Source organism: Myotis daubentonii, chromosome 9, assembly GCF_963259705.1.
Source record: "Myotis daubentonii chromosome 9, mMyoDau2.1, whole genome shotgun sequence".
NCBI classification, from domain to species: domain Eukaryota; kingdom Metazoa; phylum Chordata; class Mammalia; order Chiroptera; family Vespertilionidae; genus Myotis; species Myotis daubentonii.
In genome coordinates, this window is record NC_081848.1 from 39,849,584 (window position 1) to 39,867,786 (window position 18,203).

Below are 18,203 nucleotides of genomic sequence, written 5' to 3' on the forward strand. Positions count from 1 at the left end.
AAACTTCTCCAGGACAACTAATAAGTAATAAAATAACTAATTAAAAATTTCACCTCCTCTCCCTTCCCACCCTCTGACTAAAGTACTCCCAAGCAACAAAATGGCTGAAGGGTGGGCAGTATTAGGTGAGGGAGAAGGGGAAGAGAAGGAAAAGCAAGGGGCAAGGTTAATTTGTAAATGGAATATGCGCCCCTGAATAATTGAGAGCTTCAATTTTGAAATAAATACAAGAAAAAGCCTGAAATAATAATAACCTATTTGCATACCTGTAACTTGGTCTTTCACCCAAATATAAGGATAAATTCATTCTTTAAAGGGGAAAAAAGGAAAAGGAGACTAAATAAATGTTATCCTTAAGTATGACACTGATGCATCAACTTACAACTATTGCCCCACAATACTGTTCCAATGGTTTTAAGGTACTAATATTGTATCTAAGTGCCTCTGTATACAAGCTATTGTTAACTACTTTATTATCTAGCACATTACTTTCCCATTACCAGTTCTCAAATTAGAATCTAGGCTCAGTTATTACTTTTTGAGCATACCAATTCAAAAATTTACAGCAAATTAAAGAAGGAACACATTAATATTTTAATGTTTCAACCATGTTGGTCTGACAACTAAATATTTAATATCTCTAATGGAAAACTGCCAGCTTTCTAGAGTGCATACATATCTACCACTGAAAGCTCTCAAAATTCAAATAGCTAAACTTTTAAACTATGAGGTTAAAAAGATAGCACTCCATTTTATAGGTTAAGTAAAATGAGGAACAGTGAAGCACAACATGAAGCTAATGGATCTTCAGGGTCAATTAATTTAAATGCACTATTTATTACATCATAAAAATAAAAAACAAATGAATTATAATATATTTTATGTTCCTATCATCTTGCATTAACATTTAAAGGATTAATTTCTGTTCCTTTCTATTCTTTAGGAGGCACTGTCTCCATACATACTCTACTGTTTGACCCTTGCCCTTAGTCCTCCACCACCCTCTACCCAATCAGTTGAACAGTTATAATGATTTAAAAATAATTTGATAAGAATCCTTTATAATTGTATTTTGTTGGCTTTTACAAAATATATTGTATTCATATTTCTTAAAAGCAGAACATATATTTTATAATCTTTTTGTGAATCTCAAAACATGTGACATATTAGTCAGTTATCTAAAAATTTAGAATGCCTATTTATAAAGCAATATATATATCAAGTACCATTACAAAGACCCTCCAAGGGAATGTCAAATTTGGGGAGCACACTACTTTGTTACTGAACTTTGCTTCAAGTGAATCATCTGCTAAATTCTGGGGGTCTTTAGTTTTATAGAGATTACATTGTAACGGGATTTGAACTGAGTATTTAAAGCTTGCCTAACCAAATGCAAAAACATAACCAATTGAATAAACAGTTAATAGCATTATGGTCAGGATCCCTGAGTAGAGCAGTCTTAAAATAAAAGACTCAGGAATCTGCTACACAATAGGAAGACTGTTTCAAAACTATATTATACTATGTCATAAAAAAATCAGGGGTGGTATGACTAATGGCTTACTTATGTGCAATTGTTGTTAACCGTTCATCGTTTACTGCTCTCCGAACTTCAGCACGGTGGCGTTCTGTTGAGATGCTATGAAAAAAAATAGCCATTATAGAACTCTGTCAAGCAGGCAGCTCTTTTCTATACTTTTATTAATGTTTAAGCCAACATTTTGCTTGGGGTTGTGGGGCAAAGTTGATTTGTGAAAAGATATAGATGGTATCTAACATTTATCTTCAAATGCTTTATTTAATTAAATTCAAAGAAAAAGATTCAGACTGGGTCTGTGTAACTGCAGAAAGAATTAGCTGAAAATCTGAAACCAAAGGAAGACAAATTCAACTTGATCTGAAGTCATTGCCTCAAAAAACTCAGTAATGTCAAACCATGTTCAAATTAGTATAGGTTCCTATTATCTAAGTATGCAAACAGCCACTGAATGACCCCTAATCACTCAGGAGAAAGTCTTCTGAAGTCCTTTCTAAAGCTCACGAGTCTGTAATTTATGTTCAATGAATATAATAAAGAAATGGAAGTGACAAGATAATCTGTTTCTAGTGGCAACTTGCTATGAAACTTAACACCAGGATATTACTCCTTTGTTACTCCACATTTCAGCTATGTGTCTTCTACAGCATGTCATGTTACCACTATGGTAAAAATGTGCTAACATTGAACCTGGTTAAATACATGTAAAGTTAATACTAAACAACTGAAAAAAGGCTATAGCATTCCATTCAAAAGTAATAAAATAAATACCACTCTTAAAATTGTAGTGTTTACTGTGTAAGCTAAATCTACACCATGGACTAAAATAAATTTAAGGGGCTAGAAAGCAGAATTTATGAGGAATTATACACAAGAAACAAACAAAAAACATAAAAATTATTAAATATGAAGACAGTAAGATTAAGGTTTTGGCTTAATAATGTCCCTGTATTAATGTTAATTAAATATAGGAAAAACCTTTTCCCTACTTCCACTTTTTAAAAAATTGTTTTTAAATGCAGAAAGGAAACTTCAGTTAAAACAGAACATTTTCTGAGAAAGCTCAAGATATTAGAATGGCTTAATCAAAATATCAAAGAACCCCTTCTATAAGACTTTTTTAGCCCTGGCTGGTTTGGCTCAGTGGATAGAGCGTCAGCCTGTGGACTGAAGGGTCCCAGGTTCAAATTCGGCCAAGGGCACATGCCCAGATTACAGGCTCGATCCCCAGTAGGGGGTGTGCAGGAGGCAACAGATCAATGGTTCTCTCTCATCATTTCTCTCTCTCCCTCTCCTTTCCTCTCTGAAATCAATAAAGAAATATTTTTTTTTTTAAAAAAGAATTTTGTAATGGATTCAAGTGCCACTCTAATGGGAAGCTGAAGGGATAAACTATCCTTAAGACTATGACTACATAATCACCATTTCTATAAATTAAGACAACTGCCTAGTATCTCCTTCTTCTCCTTAATAAAGTATGAGCCCAGCGGGTATGCCCCAGTGGTTGAGCATCAACTCATGGACCAAGAGGTCGCAGGTTCAATTCCCAGTCAGGGCACATGCCCGAGTTAGGGGCCACGCAAGAGGCAGCTGATCAATGCTTTTATCTCTTTATCCCTCTCCCATCCTCTTTCTCTAAAATCAATAAAAACATATATTTTTTAAAAAGTAACTGGGCCACTCTAGATCTTCATATCCAGTTGCTGCCAACTCTTCTTTCCTTTACCCATGTCAAAAATACTTTCCTTTCGCAGCTGGCCCAAGCCTAAAATAACCTGTCTTAAACCCTTCTGATTATATTACAGAATAAATGGTAAACTGCATAATTTTCTGTAACTAAGAACACAACTGAGATGGGATCGTTAAGCACCAACAACTTGAAGACCTGTCTTCAATGTGAGTGTGAAAAGTACTGAAACCCCTCAACACGAAAATTCTAGAGTCATGTCTCACAAACTTATGTGGTAATTTACCTAAGAACTTTTGAGAGTTCTCCAAGAAGATCTTTCTTTTCCTTGGTGAGATCCCCCTGTGCCCGAAGTGCACTGATAACTCCAGCATATGCCTCCAATTCTAGAAGAAGAAAATTATTTTATCAAGAAAGGCCTTCAATATTTTAATACTGTGGCTACATATAGTGAAACTTCAGGGGAAGAAACCTAAAAAAAAAAAAAAATTAATAAAAAATCAATATATAAATACTTTTAAAATTCCTCTCAAAAATGTTATCTAATAACATAGATTAAAATGTAGCTTTTAAAATTTTATATCATTTTCTTTTTACTGCCTCAAGAAGTCATGTATTTAAAATATGGAGGTAAAAATTCTAACGGTAAATATTTTGTCTCACACATTATCACTAAAGGACATTTAACTCAGATGCTACCAACAACTGGAAACAGACTCTAAATGATATAATAAGGCTGATAAAGAAGGTTTTAGCATTACTGAAAGGTATCTTCACCTCTAATCCTTGAAATAATTCCTTAGACTTGCTTAAGAATCCAAACTATATTCCACATACTTCCTTGAGAGTTGAGAGTACTATAAATACTGTGCAATGAAAAATTACTGGAACAAGAGTCAAGTGACCAGATTCTGGCTCCAACACTGAACCTACAAGTTGTACGACCTTGGGCAAGTCCTTTCTCATCTCTAAGCCCCAGTTTCTTTATCTAAAAGAGACTTTGAAGGGCCTGGCCAGTGTGGCTCAGTGGTTGAGCATCAACCTATGAACCAAAAGCCTCGGTTCAATTCCCTATCAGGGCACATGCCGGAGTTATAGGCTCAATCCCCAGTGTGGGGTGTGCAGGGGACAGCCAATCAATGATTCTCTCTCCTCATTAGTATTTCTCTCTCCCCCTCTCCCTTTCTCTCTGAAATCAGAAATAAATAAATAAATGAATGAATGAATGAATGAATGAGACTCTAAAGCAGAGGTTCTCAACCTGTGGGTCGCAACCCCTTTGGGGGTCGAACGACCCTTTCACAGGGGTCGCCTAAATACATCCTGCATATCAGATATTTACATTACGATTCATAACAGTAGCAAGACTACAGTTATGAAGTAGCAACAAAAAATAATTTTATGGTTGGGGGTCACCACAATATGAGGAACTGTATTAAAGGGTCACGGCATTAGGAAGGTTGAGAACCACTGCTCTAAAGATACCTTCCAGATCTAAGAGCTTCTCCAGCTATAAAAACAATCATCAAAATGATTAAGGCAGATTAGGAAACATGAATTACTCTTACAGCAACCAGGACTTAATATACCAAACCCTAATGCCATAAAGTTTCATTTCACTACCTTTCCACAGCAATAACCATTATGAAATAAAACTGTCAATCCCTAGTACTGGTAAAACCAAAAAGTCCTCAATGGCTCCCAATGAACCATGCCTCACCCCCTGATTTGGCATGTGACTTGCTTTAGCCCATAAAACCAGCATACGTGATGCAAGCAGACAAGCACACAGGGCCTGGCTCTCTTGGAACTCTGAAATCACCAAGCCATGAAAAAGCCCAGAATGAAAGGCCACATGGAGAGAGAGGCTCAGCCATCTCAGCTGAACCCAGTCAACCAGCTAAACTACCAACTGAAAACAGCCAAATGAAAGAGCTCAGGCAAGACCATAAATCCACAGAATCTTGAGAAATAATAAAATAGTTGTTGTTTTAAATCATTAATACTAGGAGATAGGTAGCTGGGTAAAACAAAATGATGGGAAATAAGTGCCCAGGCTACAGTTATCTTCTTACTAAATTCAAGTTGCTACCAGTATTTGCCACTAGCCAATGCCTGACACAAAACCACTCAAAGTTAGCCAAACAATGAAAGAAAGGAAATATTTGCATCCTAAGCACCTATATCAATAATAAACTAATAGCCTTATTCAGTTCATATTATTCACTGTTCAAATTGTTAAAAAAAAAAAAAAGCTTTATATGGAAAGCTGAGCTGACTATATTAAATAGAAATCTCTGGACCAAATGAATTATCCCAGCTGTAAACATCCTGCATGTCCACTCTGTGCTGGATAATAGATCAATGTTTCAAGAGGTTTCTCTGGAAGAAGAAAGCTCTGCTGCTCTGGAATAGTGAAGGAAATACTCAGCTCCAGAACACATATATTTTAGCTATTATCAGGACCCAAAGTAAAGTTCAGAAAAACTCTAGGATAACCAACTAAGAAATCACTGCACTCTAAATGTTTATGCCCCATTTAGGAAATATTTCATGCAACAAATCAATATTGATTCCTGTATATATACCAGATAGTATGCTAAATCCTGCCCTCAAGGAGTTAACTCTAGAATATAGCTACAGTGAAACAAGTCATCAGACAATTATGATACAGTTTATAATACAGTGGTAAAGGCACAGAGGAGAAACACATCATCTAGTCTGGAAGCATAGGTTTCAATCAGAAAGGTATCTGTGCTCCAAGCAAGCAGGGGGAAAAAAAGGCAAATGTGCAAAAGGAATAGAGAATAAGACAGCAGATAATGTTTTATACAGACATCAAACTTCCACTAAGTCAGTGACTACTTGGAGTGTTTTACACTGGAAGTGAAAATATGTCTGTACGTGCATAGTCACTAATTCAAACCAAACTACTAGTTGAACATTACTACTACACGGGACCATGGAGAATATTTACATAAACAAAGTCCCTATCCTCAAGGGGATTAAAATCCAACAAGGGGCTAGGGGACTGTCTAGGGTGGGAGGAAAAAATGGACACATATGTAATACCCTTTGTAATACTTTAAGCAATAAATAAAAAAAAAAATTGAAAAAAAAAATCCAACAAGGGGTGCATGTAAGGGAATAGAGAAGGATAAAAATGGAAAAGTAGTTGGGTGCCAGACTAAGAAAAGCCTCTAATTCCAGTCTAAAAAGTTCTTATTTGATAGGACTCAGTAACTGAATGTGGAAGGAATAGCAGAAAGAAAGGTTTTGCAGTTTACAAGACATTTAGGAGAATGTCAATATCATAAGAAATAGAGAGGCCAGAGAAAAGTGGTTTGAGGAAACAGAGAAAGAAGTTGACTTTGGGGCTTTGGAATTTATAGTGATCAAGACACTATTGCAAAAAAAAAGTGAAATTAACTAAAGAAATGTGACAAAGATTTTTGACATATCAAGTCTCACTCCAAGTCTAACTAAAAAGTCATGCACAAAAGTAAGGTAGCAACCTCACAAAATACTGGGACTCAGAAGAGTTATCATAGCTACAAAATCAAAGTCACTTCCTTTCCTTCTCCAGAAATTCACTCATTGTAAAGAACTTTTAATAGCTTCCCAACCTCCTTCACATTTATTGATTTCCATTTTGATGGGTATCCTCAGATCCTGACAAATATCAATTTCTGACATTAATTTTGATGCCGTTCTATTATATTGTTAACTCTAATGATATATAAGTATAATGAAATAATAAACACATGCAAATACCACAAAAAAAACCCAAAGGATTTACCATACCATTTTTATAAAGTCCTCAACCCATTCCCTTTAAACAAATCAATCATTCAATTATACTATAGTCCATAAAGCCCCTGCAAAATCTTTCTTTCTGCTAGTCCAAGAATTTGCATTTATACATATAGTAGAGGCCCAGTGCACAATATTCATGCATTTGGGGGAGAGGGGTCCCTCAGCCCGGCCTGTGCCCTCTCTCAGTCCAGGAGCCCTCGGGGGATGTCCAACTAATGGCTTAGGCCTGCTTCCCAGGGGGAGCAGGCCTAAGCCAGTAGTCGAACATCCTTAGCGCTGCCCTGGAGGCAGGAGAGGCTCCCACCACCGCCGCTGCACTCACCAGCCATGAGCCCGGCTTCTGGCTGAGCAGCACTCCCCCTGTGGGAGAGCACTGACCATCAGGGGCCAGCTTCTGCATTGAGTGGGATCAGGCCAAAACCGTGCACAAAACCGTCCATGAAACCATCCACTGGTGCATGATCGGGGCCAGGGAGGGACGCGGGATATTGGCCAGCCGGATAGGGACTGCAGGAGGGCTCCAGGGCTTGTCCAGCCCGTCTTGCTCAGTCCCGATCTGTTGGACCCCAGCAGCAAGTTAACTTACTGGTTGGAACGTCTATCCCCTGGTGGTCAGTGCACGTTATAGCGAGCGGTTGAGTGGACTTAGCATATCATTAGCATATATGCTTTGACTGGTTGAATGGCTGACTAGACAACTGGACACTTAGCATATTAGGCTTTTATTATATAGGATGGCAAGGGAGAGGCAGGATAAAAGAAAGGAAGCATTTAACTATCAATAGTATGTTCAGTACACCATAAAAAAATTATCTGCCGTAACCGGTTTGGCTCAGTGGATAGAGCATCGGCCTGCGGACTGAAAGGTCCCAGGTTCAATTCCGGTCAAGGGCATGTACCTTGGTTGTGGGCACATCCCCAGTAGGGGATGTGCAGGAGGCAGCTGATCGATGTTTCTCTCTCATAGATGTTTCTAACTCTCTATCCCTCTCCCTTCCTCTCTGTAAAACATCAATAAAATATATATATATTTTTTAAAAATTATCTATCCCAATCCTATATAATAAAAACCTAATATGCTAAGTGTCCGGTCATCCATTCAACCAATCAAAACGTAATATGCTAATGATATGTTAAGGCCGCTTATCTGCTCGCTATGACATGCTCTGACCACCAGGAGGCAGTTGACCAGTCGCTATGACATGCACTGACCACCAGGGGGCAGACAGTCAACCGATCGACCAGTTGCTATGATGTGCACTGACCACCAGGGGGCAGATGCTCCGACCAGGTTAGCTTGCTGCTGGGGTCCGGCTAATCGGGATTGAGGGAGATGGGCCGGATATGCCCTGGAGCCCTCCTGCAGTCCCTCCCTGGCTGGTCAATCTCCTGCGTCCCTACCCTGCCCCCATCGTGCACCACTGGGGTCCCTCAGCCTGGCCTGCGCCCTCTCGCAATCTGGGACCCCATGGGGGATGTCAGAGAACCGGTTTTGGCAGATCCCGCAGGCCAGGCCAGACCCCACTGGTGCACAAATTTGTGCACTGGGCCTCTAGTTTCTTTATATTTAAGTAAAATCTAAATGTTTAGCATCTTACCTAACTAAAATTTATAACTATTTTTAAAAGGACAAAGCAAATTCTTAAAATAGTTTCAACTAATTCTTAAATATTAAGAATTAATTCTCTAAACTTTGAACCGGGAGCTAGTGTTTGAAGGAAAGGTTGCATTATTATAAGCAACCAATAGGTGGGAAAGAAGTCTCTGCAAATCACTATCAAGGCTCACTGAAGATGACATTACCCTGTAGGAAGGCTGTTTTTTGTATAGAGCAGCTCTCCAGTAGCATTACCCACATAGCACTGACTAAAATTAAGCATAAATTTATACTTAAAGGTTACCATTTTTATACTTAAACATAATGTCTTGATTCAAGGCCCCAAAAGCCCAAAAATCTTAATCAATCTACTGTAGTTGTGAACTGTTCCTCTTAATTATTTCAGCTATGAAACAAATACAACCTATTTTATAGCTGGTAGCTAGAAATTATAGCAACTGCTTGTAAGTGTGTAGAAAACCATCCTTAAATTAGTACTAAAAGTTTGGATATAAGGTTAAAGGGAAAAAAAAGATACAGGAATGACTGACAAAGACAAAAACAAACCAACTGCCTAGTTGTACTAAAATATAATGCTAAGTTTTTAAAATAAAGAAATCTTCATAGTGGTCTGAAGGAAAATAAAAACAGACAAAGTTATTAAAAGGCAGAGTAAGAGCAGCTATGACCAGATTTATACACAGGAATTCCTAACAAACATTTATTTTAAAGAAAAGATTCTACCCTAGCTGGTTTGGCTCAGTGGGTAGAGCATAGGCCTGCGGACTGAAGGGTCCCAGGTTTGATTCCGGTAAGGGAAACATGCCTGGGTTGTGGGTTCGATCCCCAGTGGTGGGTGTGCAGGAGGCAGCAGAAACAATGATTCTCTCTCATCACTGATGTTTCTATCTCTCTCTCCCTCTCACTTTTGCTGTGAAATCAATAAAAATATATTAAAAAAAAAAAAAAAGAATCATAGATTCATCTGCCAAAAACAAATTGTCTAGCCCTAACCGGTTTGGCTCAGTGGATAGAGTGTCAGCCTGCGGACTGAAGGGTCCCAGGTTCGATTCCAGTCAAGGGCATGTACCTTGGTTGTGGGCACATCCCCAGTGGGGGGTGTGCAGGAGGCAGCTGATGGATGTTTCTCTCTCATCGATGTTTCTAACTCCCTATCCCTCTCCCTTCCTCTCTGTAAAAAAATCAATAAAATATATTTTTTAAAAATGTCTAAAACTTGCTTTAAAATACTTTATGCTCAGATGTCAAGCCCTGTAACAGGTCCTTTTTATATACAGTTAATCCACATAACAAACTTATGTAGCAGATATTGTTATCCTTCCTTTACAAAAGTGCTAGCAGATTTAGGGAGAATAAATAACTTGTCCTTGATCATGTGGATCATTAGTAACAGAACCAAGACCCCAAGCCTGTTGGAATTCAAGGCCCACACTTTCCCCTTCAAAATCATCTATACTAATAAAAGGGTAATATGCTAATTAGACTGGACATCTTCCGGACGACCCTCCGGACATCCTTCCGGACAAAGCCTTGGTGGTGAGGCAGAGGCAGTTAGAGGTGATCAGGCTGGCAGGGGAGAGCAGTGAGGGATCAGGCCGGCAGGGGAGAGCAGTTAGGGGGATCAGTCCCGCAGGCAGGTGAGTGGTTAGGAGCCAGCGGTCCCGGATTATGAGAGGGATATCTGACTGCTGGTTTAGGATCGGGCCTAAACTGGCAGTTGGACATCCCCCGAGGGGTCCCGGATTGGAGAGGGTGTAGGCCGGGCTGAGGGACCACTCCCACCCTGTGCACAAATTTCATGCACCAGGCCTCTAGTAGATATCTAAATAATTCGTATCTACTGCCAAAACATTTAATGTTCTTTTCAAATAATTTTTCATTTATTGAGCACCTACTATGTGCTAGCCTGAGACTACAGTGATAAATGAGACCACAAGGTCCTTCTTCTACCTTGCAGTCTAAAGCAGCATTTCTCAACCAAGAATCATTTGAACCACAGAATACAGAAAATTATTACAGAAAATTACTTTTTATCAATTTCCCCATAACTAATACCATTTTAAATGCATAAGAAGTTAGTTCATTATATACAACAGATACTTTAGTATTAGGGCTTAAGTCCCTAAATGCTAGTTGAGAAAGGCTGTGCTAAAGGAAAATATAATAAACGAGAGGCCTGGTGCATGAAAATTTGTGAATTGGGGAAGGGGGTGTCCCTCAGCCCAGTCTGTGCCCTCTCGCAGTCTGGGACCCTTCGGGGGATGTCTATCTGCCAGCGTAGGCCCACTTCACGGGGGATCGGGCCTAAGCTGGCAGTCAGGCAGCCCGAGAACCCTCGGGGGATGTCCGACCAACGGCTTAGGAGCGGGCCTAAGCCAGCAAGTGGACATCCTTAGCACTGCCGTGGAGGTGGGAGAGGCTCCTGCTGCCACCACCACCACCACCTCCGCGCTAGCCAGCCGTGAGTGGGCTTCCGGCTGAGCGGAGCTCCCCCTGTGGAAGTGCACTGACCACCAGGGGGCAGCTCCTGCATTAAGCGTCTGCTCCCTGGTGGTCGGAGCGTGTCATAGCAACTAGTTGTTCCCAGTCATTCCACCATTAGGGTCAGTTTGCATATTACCCTTTTATTATATAGGATTACTATATAATTCATTACAACCACAAAGGGTATTTTATTACTGATAGTACTGTAAAATATAATTTGGAAAAGAGAGCATAGCTTACATTAACTTACAATTCAGAAACAATATGTAATTCACATATACATTCATGAAGGTTAAAAGTATGTTAAAGTGAGACAGGAATCATATTCCCCGGGTTGAAATACTGACTCCAGGACTTACTATCAGCATTACCTTGAGTTCTAAGCTTCAGTTATATCATCTGTAAAATGGGGACAAAAAAGAAAAATACCTACTCTTTTAGTTTGAGGATTAAATCAGAATGTAAAGAACTCAGAATAGCCCAGTATTCCTCAAGAATTCTTAGTTGCTATGATTATTATGATTCATGCACATACTATGTACAAAGCACTATGGTAGGCACTGGGGAAGTAGCAATGAGTAAGACAAGAACAATACCTCTAAGGAATTTCTAATGTAGCAAGAAATATGTCATCCCTGCAAACAGCCATGATCCAAACAGAAAGAGAAAAGTATCACGGAGGCAAAAAACACAGAAAAAGGAAAACATACCCAATTTTCGAAGAATCCTTTTGCATTCATCCCTGCTGAGATCCAAAAGGGTTGGCCACACAACAGGCATTGCTGCTTCTTTTTGGGAGCCCCAAAGAGCTTGTCTTCTCTACCAAAACAAAAAATCAAGTCGTCAAGTACATTCAAAAGGCCACTCACCTGGAGATCCACAGGCTAAGAAGTAAAACCAACAACAAGAATATCTCACAGCCCTATTTCACCACCACACTTTCCTACTGCTGACAAATGAACTACTACACAATCATCTGGGAGCATACTATTCCAGCCTATAACTGGAAAAAGCAAAGACTACAGAGGCAGACACCTCTAAACTCTAGTTCCATGTTTCAACTTTACTGGCTGTGTGATCCTGGGAAAATTGGCCCTTCTGAGCATACCTTTTACACATTTTTAAAGCAGAGGTATCATCACCCGGTTTGTGATGAGGATTAGAGAACTGTGTATGTGAAGTTACCACCGTAGCTGGATTGTTTAATTAACAGGCACTACTACCTTTGTGTAACCTTGGACAAGTTACTTGATTTCTGTCGGCTTTTCCAGAGTTACATGAGATAAAATATGTCAAAACTCCTAGCACCATACATGGGTTAATGGAACTTAATTAAGAACTTTCTCCTCAATCCTAACAATGACAGAGGAATGCACACCCTGTAGTCTTTGGCCATTTACCAAAAGTTTAGACGCCAGGAATTTACTTGGCAATGGGAATTCCCTAATCTGGAAGATAAAAAGACAACGGAGCTGGGCACTTGTGCAATACCTGCTTAGCACACAGTGGGTCCGCTGTAAATATGTGTTAAATAGATAAATGGCTGAGAAGAGTAAACTGAATGAATGAGTGAATTAATGAATAAACGAGTGAATGAATGAACGAATGAATGAATGAATGAATGAACGAATGAATGAATGCAAGAACGAACGAGGGAGCTCCCAGTCCGGTCGAGGAGTCAGGCGCGGAACCCGAAGAACAGTTACACCCCGTTCCAGGCGCCCAGACTGCTGACTCCCCGCTCCCCGCCTGGAGGGGAGCCCCCTCCCCCTACTTCCCATCGTCCGCTCGGCTCAGAACCTGCCCAGAGCAGGGAGAAACGGGGTGCGCGCCCCGGCCGCCAGGGTGACATAAAGAAAAGGGGTGGGGAGGAGGGAGAAGGGGCAGAGCTAAAAGAATCCGCTCCCTCCACAAGCCAGTCCCCGCCTCCCGTCGGGATCTTGGAGGCGGCCGGCGACCCACCGCCGGGATCGGGCACCACGTCACGGCATCCCGGCGCGTCCCCCCCCAGCGGTCCCCACCGCGGGGCCGCGTCGCGCTGGAACCCTGGGCAGCGGTGGCCGGAGCCGGATCCCGGAACCGGGATCTCGTACAATCCTTCCCCGACTCAAGTGTCAAGGAGACAAGCCCGCCCCGCCCCCTCCCCACACAGGCGCTCTCGCAGCGGCACCAGCGAGGCCAGCCCACCCTCCGCACCGCGGCCGGGCGGCGCCGACCCCGCCACCGAGCCCGCGACCCAAGCCCTTCGGGGCCAGCAGCGCTGTCAGGGGCCCCCGCCAACCTCAGCGCTTCGCTCCCTCCTCTGCGGAGAGGACAACGGAGAGAGAGGAGGCGCGTGGACAGCCCGGCAGATGACCGAGCCTCACCAGGAGGCTCCCTGGGCTGGAACCCCAGATCCCTCAGCACGAGGCCTGCCAGAGTCCCCCTCAGCCCACCTCGGGAACCCACGATCCCGTTAGGAGACAACGGAGGATGGGGCTGGGCGCCCCAAGCCGGGCTCTGCCTGCTCAGCCCAGGGCTCCTCCAGCCTGGCTAATCTGCCAGCTCTTCCCGGCACCCTGTCTGAGAGTCACCCACCTGCCCGGCCTTTCGGGGCTCATCTAAAAGGCTCCTCCGCCAAGACTAGGGGACACCAGGAATTGGGTTTGTTTGCGGTGCCTCAGAAGGGGCAAGATGGCGACAGGTATCAGGGCGCAGGCGCAGCTGCGCGCTGCCAGTCGGGAAATGTAGTTCGCCTTTCCCGCCTTTGGGAGAAAAGCCCGCAGAAGGCCTCCTTTCTCCCCGTTCCTCTTTTCCTCCGCGTTTTGAAAGGAAACGACAGACATCGCGAGGGGCGTTGGGAGTTGTGGTCCGAACCCAAACTCTTCGGTCGGCTGCCGCACGCGCAAGGGGGACTGGGATTGTAGTTTCCTTGGCTTCTCCTCCACCCTCTCCGCTCCGGCTTCGCGCGCCTGGCCTCCGGCTGCCATCTCCCAGCCAATCAGCTGCGCTCTCTGCTACGTGCTGCGTCACACGTAGCGGCCAAAGTGGCGTAGGTAGCTGGAGCCGTGGTGTGTCCGCGACCTTTACGCCAAGCGAGGTTAGGGCTGGAAGGGGAGCAGCGACGTCCCTTGAAATCACGTGGAGGATTAGGATCAGATTCTTGGGAGTCTTGGGAACAATTATCAGTTGCTTTTAACCCTGCCCCCTCCCCCGACGCAACTCGGGAGAGTTAACCTGCGCTATGAGAATCGATGTATCGATGTAGTGGACCGCACAGGTGGCTTGTACCTGTTCAGGGGGCTGCGAGGTTGCGGAGGAGGGGACCCTACGCGTCCTGGAATTCGGGTTTCTCCGCCTGTGCAGTGGGAGTGATAGTGCTGTCTCGTGCCGTATCTGTCAGAGGCGAGAAGGAGACGGGGTTTATTTGAGGCCCGATGAGCTGGTAGGTTCACCCTTTAGCTTTTGTTCTTACAGGACAGTTTTGTGAAGAAGGGGTCGTTGTCCCTGTTTTACAGATGAGAAAAGAGGCCCAGGATCCGATGATTCTCGGCCATAAAATCAAAGTCCCTGGTATTGAAGATTCCGTCAAATGTTGTGATTGCCCTCCCCCTTACATTTTGTGCTTGTGGAAACGTAGGAACAGGTAACAACAACAAAACAAAACAAAATGCTCAAGTCAAAGAGGTTTTTAATATGCTTTCTGGTATTAACAAAGTTTCCTTGAAAAAAAAAAAGGGTCAGTACTACCCTGCGGGGATGTTGTGATATAGCACGGAGAAAAACAGTTAATTTGTAAATTGTGGACACTATGCAAATGTGTGAGACTGTTCATGATATATATATATTTTTTTAAAAAAAATTGATTTCAGAGAGGAAGGAAGAGGGAAGAGGGAGAGAGAGATAGAAACATCCACGATGAGAGAGAATCATAGATCGGCGGCATCCTGACATTCCCCCTTTGGGATCGAGCCCACAACCCAGCATGTGCCCTTGACCGGAATCGAACCTGGGACCTTTCAGTCCGCAGGCTGACGCTCTATCCACTGAGCCAAACCGGCCAGCGCTGTTCATGTTCTTGAATGGTGCTGTAGGTTAGAAAGAGAACGAGGAGCCCCATTTAAGTGTCCTACTATTTTCCATTAGCTACAAATGCCCTGCGGTCCAGGAAAATGGTTACGGTAAAACCCACGCCTGCCCTGCGGGAAGTCATCAAGTGGGACACACAGTCCCCAGCTCCCCCCCTTTCCCTCTGATCTTTCAACGCATCCTCTTCCATCTATTTCCCACTCATTTGAGGGACCTCCTGTTTCCAGTCCAATTCCTTAAGACTCTTGGAAAGGTGATGAATGAAACCTTCATGGGTTTTTCGGTTTAAAGTACATTCTTTGAATTGAGCCTCACAGCATCTCAGTGAGGCAGGTATAATTAAGATTCCTCCCTACCGTGAATGAGAAGAACACGGATATTCAAGAAGGTACCCAGTGTCACAAAGCTGGGATTTGAAGGGGGCTGGGCTTTATAACCCCAGGTCTTCTGGTTGCCAGGTGTCTTCCTCTACAACCAACGTCAAGGTGACCGGTGCTGGAGGAGAAAGGGAAAGAGGCTGCTTATCAAATCAACCCTGACCATGATAAGTAGCCTATTAGTCAAGAATTATAGCTGATGAGGTGCCAGGACTGTCCTAAACATTTCACATGTTAATTCATTTAGTCCTTAATTTTATGAGGTAGGAACTTTGAAGGAGGAAATGGAGGCATAGGAAGGAGATGAAATAGCTTGTCTAAAGTCGTCCATGGTAAGTAGAGGGGAAAGCCAGGATTTAAACCTCAGAAGCTTGGCTCTAGAACCTGCTCTAGACCAGTGGTTCTCAAACCTTAATGTTCAACAGGAACCATTTGAGGATCTTGCTAAAATGCAAATTTAGATTGAGTGGGTCTGGATAGAGCCTAAGATTCTATATTTCTAACAAGCTTTCAAGCGATGTTGATGCTCTGGCATCAAGTACCTATAATCTACCACTTAGCCTCCCTCTCCTCCTAGCCATATTTGTCTTTTGTAGCCATGGCCTTCCCCACGCTGCCCCTGGCTGCTCCGTATTTCCCAAATTAAATTATCTTCCTTAAGGATCAGACTTCACCCTCCAGAAGCTAATCCTGCCCCGACCTTTCTTTCAAGGATGAGACAGGCATTCCCACCTCTGCTCCTATATCACTGACTACACATCTGGTTACAGAACTCAAACTATTGAGCTACAGTCATTTGAATGATTTAAGGAGAGAGACCAGATCTATGCACACTAGTGCCCAGCACAAGAATAATAGCTAATACTTATCCAGGGCCTTCTCTATCCCAAATGCTATTGCATATATTAACTTGCTTAATCTCCACAATATGAGATACCAGTATTACCCCCATTTTATGGATGAAGAAACATAGAGGTTAAGCAGTTTGCCCAAGATAACAAGCTGTTAAGTAGCAGAGCCGTGACTTCAAGCGAAGGCACTTTTACTTCAGGAGAATTATGGTAACGCAAATGAGAGCCACCCTCCACTTCCAAAGGAGGAAAAGTAGGACTTATCCTATTAAACATAACTATTCTAGTCTGGGAAAACGTGTGGGAGTTCAATACCTGTTCAAACTTTATTACTCTATTTATTAAGCAGGTTTCTTAAAACAGGCTTCTTCAAAATGTGTATGCACCATTCTAATTTTGTAGTGCTACATTAGACAAGGTAATTTCACTGTTGTCATGAAAATATGTTAACCTATAGTATTGTACAGGTATGCAAATCGAAATGGATAATACCTTAGAGCAGTGATGGCGAACCTATGACACGTGTGTCAGAGGTGACACACCAACTCATTTTTTTGGTTGATTTTTCTTTGTTAAATGACATTTAAATATATAAAATAAATATGAAAAATATAAATCTTTGTTTTACTATGGTTGCAAATATCAAAAAATTTCTATATGTGACATGGCACCAGAGTTAAGTTAGGGTTTTTCAAAATGCTGACACGCCGAGCTCAAAAGGTTCGCCATCACTGCCTTAGAGATTTATTTTCTAAATTAAAAAAACTGAGTTCCAAAGAAGTCAAACGAGTTAACCAAAATCATAACGGGAATTTCATGGCAGGCCTAGGACTAGAAACCAGCCCATTCAAGTTACAGGATGCTGCACATTTCACTGTACCACACTGCCCTTAGATTTTTACCTTCAGAAAGTTTTATTACCACACTGGTTTAGCCAAGGTGTGTACTAAAAATGGGAATAGCAAGACCAAAAAAATATATTAAAAAAACAAAACAAGTAGAGCCAGGCCAGCACGGCTCAGTGGTTGAGCATTGATCTATGAACCAGGAGGTAACGGTTTGATTCCCAGTCAGGGTATAGGCCTGGATTGTGGGCTCAATCCCCAGTAGGGTGTATTGGAGGCAGCCGATCAATGATTTTCTCTCATCATTGATGTTTCTATCTCTCCCTCTATCTTCCTCTCTGAAATCAATAAAAATATTTCTTAAAAGTAATAAAATAAGCAAGTAGAATATTAAATAGAGCAAGATGAGTGGATTTGGGGGACAGAAGAGGAAGGAAGTAAACTGGCAATTACATATCCAGGTTCGATGGAGGATCAAAAGTGCTTTGAACAATGCAGGATCAGATGTGCTAGAACAGCTTCAGAAAGGAGGTGAAAGTCTGGCCACTGCCTTTACTCTTTTCCTTCACTGTAGTCTCTCTACTTCTACACAGCTGACCCCATTGTTTTGGTGAGCTAATGATAAGACCTCATCACCTATGTGGAATGGACCTTTTTACCAACCCTTTCTTCCAAAGGAATCTCTGTACTCCTTGTGCAGTGCATCCACCATACTACAGTGCTGTCAGGTGAGCTTTCTAAAATTCAAAGCTCATCATGTCACTCCCTTGCATAAAACTTTCCGGTGGCTCCCAGTTGCCAGCAGAATAAAGTTCCAGCTTTTTTATAAGCAAACTGATGCCAATGCAGAGAATCTTTCTCCCCCCATCTTCAATATCGTGAGCCAAAAGGTAAGGCTGGCATTCTCCTAACTTGTCAGT

General features: G+C 42.3%; 1 protein-coding gene across 8 annotated transcripts in view; it reads right to left on the reverse strand.

Moving 5' to 3' along the window:
* EMSY (EMSY transcriptional repressor, BRCA2 interacting) overlaps positions 1-14,026 on the reverse strand; it is an 85,749-nt gene extending 71,723 nt beyond the window's left edge. For 2 of the 8 annotated variants that reach the window (XM_059708391.1, XM_059708387.1), the window contains exons 1-5: positions 13,720-14,026; positions 11,853-11,961; positions 3,511-3,610; positions 1,565-1,639; positions 267-308 (exon numbers count right to left, since the gene is read on the reverse strand). In XM_059708391.1, the coding sequence (XP_059564374.1) occupies positions 267-308; positions 1,565-1,639; positions 3,511-3,610; positions 11,853-11,922 (287 nt within the window). In that variant the 5' untranslated portion in view covers positions 11,923-11,961; positions 13,720-14,026. The remainder of the gene's footprint in view (positions 1-266; positions 309-1,564; positions 1,640-3,510; positions 3,611-11,852; positions 11,962-13,719) is intronic. The other 6 variants (XM_059708392.1, XM_059708386.1, XM_059708393.1 and 3 more) reach the window with 6 other exon arrangements.
* Positions 14,027-18,203: the final 4,177 nt, after the last annotated feature.